Source organism: Oncorhynchus mykiss, chromosome 17 (assembly GCF_013265735.2).
Source record: "Oncorhynchus mykiss isolate Arlee chromosome 17, USDA_OmykA_1.1, whole genome shotgun sequence".
Classification (NCBI taxonomy): domain Eukaryota; kingdom Metazoa; phylum Chordata; class Actinopteri; order Salmoniformes; family Salmonidae; genus Oncorhynchus; species Oncorhynchus mykiss.
The window spans coordinates 14223126-14230127 of NC_048581.1; the positions used below are offsets into that span (position 1 = coordinate 14223126).

Below are 7002 nucleotides of genomic sequence, written 5' to 3' on the forward strand. Positions count from 1 at the left end.
ACTATGTAGGGAATAGGGTGCCATTTGGGATGCTTCCTGCTACAGAATGTGGTTAATCAAAGAGTCTCTACCAGTCTGCAGCAGGCCTAGAGCAGAGATCTGCTGTACAGGGCATAGTCGGGACAGGACAGGGGAAGGCGGGGTGAGTGAGTGAGTGAGTGAGTGTGTGTGTGTGTACGTACGTAAGAGAGAAAGCAGGGTGTGTCTCTGTTTTTGTTGGTTCAGGGAAGGGAAAGGCATATAGATAGGGCAGTGAGGCAGTGTGTGATTTATTCCACTGGAAGAGAGTGTTAAAGTTACCATGGTGTTAAAGTTACCATGGTGTTAAAGTTACCATGGTGTTAAAGTTACCAAACGTGTCTCTTTAGATGAAAGGGGGACTGATGGGGCAGTGATGGTGGAGTGAGTCTTGGATAATCTGACTTTTATGAGAAAGAGGAGGGAAAGTCCATAACCTTCACACATCACCACCCAGGACCTTCATCTGGCATATGTGTGTGTGTGTGTGTAACATGACAGCAGACAGCTGCCAAGGACCGATTCAGAGCAAGAATACTCCAAGTCTAGAAAATATTATTTACACACACAATGACGCACTAATAACTCAAACCAAATTCCTCTCATAATTGAACATTCTTGCTGCTGCACACCTGTTAGTAAACTGGTAGCCATCAAAGTGCTCACCCTTTAAAAAACAGGTCATTCCTCTCAACACCTGTTCATTATGTTGCTACATTATAGAGAATTCAGAGGAGAGGAAGGGAAGGAGAAGAGAGGGGGGAGGGAAAGAGAGGGGGAGGAAGGACAGGACAGGGGGAGGGAAAGAGAGGGAGGGAGGGAAGGAGAGAGGGAGGGAGGGAAGGAGAGAGGGAAGGAGAGGAGAGAGGGAGGGTAGGGAAGGAGAGGAGAGAGAGGGGAGGAGAGAGAGAGGGAAGGGGAGGAGAGAGGGAGGGAAGGGGAGGAGAGAGGGAGGGTGGGGGAGGAGAGAGGGAGGGTAGGGGAGGAGAGAGGGAGGGTAGGGGAGGAGAGAGGGAGGTAGGCGAGGAGAGAGGGAGGGAGGGAGAGGAGGGGGGGAGGAGGAGACGGAGAGAAGGAGAGGAGAGAGGGAGGGAAGGAGAGAGGGAAGGAGAGGAGGGGGGAGGGAAGGAGAGGAGGGGGAGGGAAGGAGAGGAGGGGGGAGGGAAGGAGAGGAGGGGGAGGGAAGGAGAGGAGGGGGGAGGGAAGGAGAGGAGGGAAGGAGAGGAGGGGGAGGGAAGGAGAGGGGGGGGAGAGGGAGAGAAGGAGAGAGGGAGGGAAGGAGAGAGGGAGGAGATGAGGGAGAGAGGGAGGGAAGGAGAGAGGGAGGGAAGGAGAGAGGGAGAGAAGGAGAGGAGAGATGGGAGGGAAGGAGTGAGTAAGGGAGCAATGAAGAGAGGAGTAAAAATCTAAGTGAGAAGGAGAATAAAGAGGAATGGAAGAAAGGGAAAGTTGGTGGGAAAAGAGGGAGAGAGACCGAGAGAGTCGGTGGTTCACCCAGTCAGTGAGGGAGTGTGTCTCAGTATTGTCCACATTCCTCTACTTAACCCCAGACTTTAGGACAAACACACAGGAAGAGTTGATGCAGATGTGTCCCCAGAAGGCACCATGCCCTCACTCAGCTTATTTCCCCTCACCCCCCCCCCCCTCTCACTTATTCCACTTCTTATCAGATGAGTGATATGATCATCTATCTATCTATCTCACCTGGCCAGTTCCATTAGAGTGAGTAGCAACCAGCACCTGGTCTGTGTGGATAGGACAACTGAGACGTCCATACAATGACTGGCAAGCAATTTGATCAGGCTTCTACTGTATTTAGATTACCTGTGGGACTCTCTGTGTGTGTCTGTCTGTGTCTCTGTGTGTGTGTGTGTGTGATATATATATATATATATATCACACACACACACACACACAGACAGACAGACAGAGACAGAGAGAGTCCCACAGGTCATCTAAATACAGTAGAAATACAGTATGTATATATATGTATATGTGTGTGTGTGTGTGTGTACCTTGAAGCTGGTCAGCTCTTGCTTGGTAAAGCCGTGGCTGTGGATGATCTTCATCTGTTTGACCAGAGTACTCTTCCCACTCTCTGCTGCTCCTGAATGAGACGCAGGGATGGAGAGAGAGACATTTCAAGTGTTATATTATCATGTCTCTCTTTGTTTTTGAAACCTTGAGGGTAATGTTTACTGTTAAATTCTAATTGTTTTTTGTTCATGGTTTGTGTCTTCTCACTTTTGTTTATTTCACTTGCTTTGGCAATGTAAACATGTTTCCATGCCAATAAACCCCTTTGAATTGACGAGAGAGAGAGAGAGAGAGAGAAAGAGAAATAGTTTCTTACATTGTATTACAACAAGTTCAAGGACAATGGCTTTATCTTGACGCCTGGGTCCCAGATCAGTTTGTGTTGTGATTGGACAATGACCATAGATAGGAGAGTTGACAAGACAGCCTAAAACATCTTGAGTGTTTCCCTTAAGGAATCATTTTCCTACACCTAAGGGAATTGTTTAAGGATGTTGCCCTTTAGGTGAGGGCATCATTTAAGGGTTTTACGGTAGTTTGAAGACACGTACAACAGAAAGAGTCTCTGGTTACCATGGAAATTACTTAGTTAAAGTCTTAAGTAAAGTCTTAGTTAATTAAAAAGGTTTTTTTTTTAAGTATTCAAAGACATCGCATGTATTTTTGGGGATCGCAAAATAGAACTTCTACGTTCAAGACCAGAGAAACACATTGATTCATTAGATAATAAAATGTGTTCATTTGAGTTACTTTTTACTCAACTTGTTTCTATTAATTTCTAGCACATCAAGCGAAGTCCAGAGCAGCGGAGGCTGCAGAAGGGAGGGCGACTCATAATGGAATGACATAGAAACCATGAGCTTTTCTCAGGAGCAAGCGAGGGTCAGAGTATAAGTCCATATCAAAGGATGCGAAACGGAGCACACTTCTCTAATGCCTACTCCGTTTGTACATATTTTGAAGCATTCACCATGAAAGTATGCAAAGAAATATGACTCAATCATGTAAAAAATGAAGGAACATTTATTGAAATTATTGGCGGCCAATTATTTGAGCTGAAGTGAGAGAACACACACTCCGAATTTGGAGTAAAATGTTGCCTATTCACATATTGTATGTTGCCCGACTACAATATTTGACCTTGATACGTTCATTTTGGCATGTCTGTCTGCCTCCGTACTGTAGATCGCATGCCCATAATAAGTCAATAGGGCTAACTGGCTAGCTACTAGTAGTTACTTTTTCTCAACATGTTTCTAGTAGTTTCTAGCACATCAAGATAACACAGTACTGTTGACTAGCCACGAAGAATTGACATCTACTTTGCATAACATTAGTCATAGGTCATGTTTTCCTGTTAAACTATCTGGTTAGCTACATTATCACAAGTCACATATAGCTAGCTTATAGTTATGAAGTAAAACGTTTGAATTGCGTATATCGTGTTTCATTTCTATTGTCATTGTCCTGGCTGGAAGAAGGTTCAGTGAATGGGTAAGTCCATAGTCAAGTCAATAGCTAGCCAGGAATAATGGTTAGCTAGCTAGTTGCCCACTAAACGTTTACATCTACCTTGCATAACATTAGTTTTAGGCCCTTTTTGCCCGTTTAACTAGCTGGCTAGCTAGAGTACTATGGCTCACATATATCTAGCTGATAATTATGATATAAAACATTTGTTTTGTGGTGCAGTGTGAGATAAGCTGCACTCCCCCTACTGTGTTAAATGTTACGTTTTAGGATTTCTCCACACGCTTGTCCCCACAAGAACGTCCTCAAGAGAACATCCTGGGAGAATGCACTCAGAGCATGAGTGTGGAGCACTGTAGTATGCATACAACACCACGTGTTTGATACCATTCCCCTTATTCCGCTTCAGCCATTAACACAAGCACGTCCTCCCGAATGAATGTGCCACCAACCTCCTGTGGTATAGAGCATGTAGCCAGCTAGCTGTGTAGCCAGCTAGCTGTGTAGCCATGGGTTGTGCACCTTTCCTTGTTCAGCTACCTAGCTAGCTGGTGGGAAGTTTTTCTTTTGAAACCAGGGCAGAGGAAAGAAACATTCACTTCCACAAGTTCTGTTTACATTGATATCCCTACTGAATGCTGTTTACATGGATATCCCTACTGAATGCTGTTTACATGGATATCCCTACTGAATGCTGTTTACATTGATATCCCTACTGAGTGCTGTTTACATGGATATCCCTACTGAATGCTATTTACATTGATATCCCTACTGAATGCTGTTTACATGGATATCCACACTGAATGCTGTTTACATGGATATCCACACTGAATGCTGTTTACATTGATATCCCTACTGAATGCTGTTTACATGGATATCCCTACTGAATGCTGTTTACATGGATATCCCTACTGAATGCTGTTTACATGGATATCCACACTGAATGCTGTTTACATTGATATCCCTACTGAATGCTGTTTACATTGATATCCCTACTGAATGCTGTTTACATTGATATCCATACTGAATGCTGTTTACATTGATATCCATACTGAATGCTGTTTACATTGATATCCATACTGAATGCTGTTTACATTGATATCCCTACTGAATGCTGTTTACATTGATATCCCTACTGAATGCTGTTTACATTGATATCCCTACTGAGTGCTGTTTACATTGATATCCCTACTGAGTGCTGTTTACATTGATATCCATACTGAATGAAGCACTTAAGGGGCCTCAAGGGCAACTAACTTTTTTCACTTACCAGATTTGCCTTTAAATGTTTTGTGCAACAAAACATTAAGGGAAAAGATAAAGTGGGAAAAGCTACTTAAGATGTTTTATGCAACCGGGCCCTGGGTATTTATCTTGTTCTGGTTAATCTCAACACAAACCACATTGGCCTCTATCTGCACTGTGATTCATTCACTGTGACTGACCAGGAAGAATGTTAGACCATTGTGTGGAAACGCCTGCCCTGCACCCTTTAAACTCCTCACTGTGTTTCTGTTAAACCAATCATTTGGTCTAGTATGGGTCTTCTTTAGCTCGTTGCTGTTGTTCCAATAGCCTCGTTTGAGCTAGAAGTGTGTGGGGCTTTTTAGTTCATTAATGAACATAGGCTAAACTTGCAAATGTGTTGTGCAAAGCCTAGTGTCTTAGCTTAGGGCCAGGAGTTTGTCCAGTTGATCTGACCAGAGTACACTCGGCAGCACAATACAGAACATCAACATACTCTTCTGCCGAAGGTGGAATATTGTCCACTAACTACTATTATTACCACCACCACACAGAGAGAGTAGAGTGACATTTATATTCCATTGAAACTTGCGACTGTAATGTTTACTGTTAATTTTCGATGGATTATTTTCGCTTTTGTTTATCTATTTCACTTGCTTTGGCAATGTAAAAACACATGTTCCCATGTCAATAAATCCCTTTGAAATAAATGTAATTGAGAGAAAGAGAGACTTACCGAGCATTAGAATTTTGACCACGTTCATCTCCCTCTTGGCGTATTCATACAGGTCCCTGTCTATCTTCGCGCTCTGAAGTTTCGCCTTCTTCCCCTCCTCCGTTAGGTCTTGTTCTGAACTGAGACACTGTCCCATCTCGCCTTGCTCATCTCCTCGTTCACCGGACACGCACGAGCTAGAATAATACCCGGGAAGGGGGATCCACTTTAGGGATCAGTCACCGTGGGTTGACGGTGATAATTGACTCGAATATGTTTATCCCATTGGGTTTTGATTATCGCTTTTTCTTCTTGATGTATCACCTTTTGGGGTGGTTTTCTATGCCAAATGTCTGCAACAATATGGCCAAATGTTCTGTCCTATTCCTTTTTATGACTAAATTAATAACGAAGAAAAAAAGTAATTGAATAGGTTAGAAGTTATTCAATCGGTTCGCATTGGAAGCGCGTGTCCATCCGTTGTTACATGATGCGGAATCGCTCGCAATATATCCAAATCGAAAAAGGTGAAAACGTTTACCTACTCACTAGCCAAAAAAAAGTCTCTCGTTACCCAACCGACCACCAAATCAGCAAGGCTATTGTGAATACTTCCTTGTTGTGTTAGACTCGAGAGACAAACAACATTTTCAAAAAATAGACTACCTTCAAATGGCCAATGAGACCGCGAGCGCCGCTATAGTAGCCTCCAGAATCCTAAATCCCGAAGTTTCCTCACCTAGTTGATTTAGGACGGGAGATCCCTCCCACACAGCCTCATAGACTCCCACGGTATTGCAGCATTGGAAAAGTTTCAGATATCCCGTGGAAGTGACGTTTCGGGAGGAGAAATTGACGCCTGAGTGAGTGCTGCCATGTCCACTGTATCCACAAGGTGCGGTACTATGAAAATAACAAACATAATCATCCCAGTTTTGAATGTCAGTGCGTTCACGCTCACCAACGCCTCAAATCCTGCCAAACGCGTGGGTCAGGGATTAGTTTCCCTTTGTGTTCCTAATGAGGTGAACGTTTTTTATTCAAGAGACTCGAGCCGTGTCCTCATTTCGACAGCTCAGCGTAATCTGTGACCACACAGCCGCAACCACCGGTCTAGTTTACCGGTTTTCCGCGCGACATGCTGACCTAAACGGTTGTTAATCAGTTGGGTATGGGGTGGTGTGATTTGAGTGGATGTAGACATGTAGTTGACCCCGTCAGAGCTTTGGTGAAACGCCACAGACACCTTTTTCAAAAACTCTCTAAATAGTTTAGTTTAAAGCCCCCATGTAGTCGTTTAAATTCTATTTTAAAATCATCACTTGTATGGCCAATAAATCCCTTTTATTTTTTATGAAAATCCAATATCTCTTTTTTTTATCATTTATTTCCGAGCCTCCTTTTGCCATTGGAATGCTCTCTGGTCACGAGGGGGTTGATACACACTTCAATATATTTACACACACAGCCCTGGTTGGCAGATAGGATCTTCAGGACCAGTGGTCCTCAAACTGTGG

The 7002-nt window shown here is 43.7% G+C and overlaps 2 protein-coding genes across 4 annotated transcripts in view; one reads left to right on the forward strand and one right to left on the reverse strand.

The window, feature by feature from the left end:
- gnav1 (guanine nucleotide binding protein (G protein) alpha v1) overlaps positions 1–6688 on the reverse strand; it is a 38721-nt gene extending 32033 nt beyond the window's left edge. For 2 of the 3 annotated variants that reach the window (XR_005036664.1, XM_036948113.1), the window contains exons 1-2: positions 5507–6687; positions 2034–2125 (exon numbers count right to left, since the gene is read on the reverse strand). Coding sequence is in view for 2 of the 3 variants with exons in the window: in XM_036948113.1 (XP_036804008.1) it covers positions 2034–2125; positions 5507–5642 (228 nt within the window). In the remaining variant the exon portion in view is untranslated. Of the gene's footprint in view, positions 1–2033; positions 2126–5506 lie in introns of all 3 variants that reach the window. The other variant, XM_036948114.1, reaches the window with a different exon arrangement.
- LOC118940024 overlaps positions 1–7002 on the forward strand; it is a 1007326-nt gene that overhangs the window by 800463 nt on the left and 199861 nt on the right. The gene's annotated exons all lie outside the window — the stretch shown is intronic.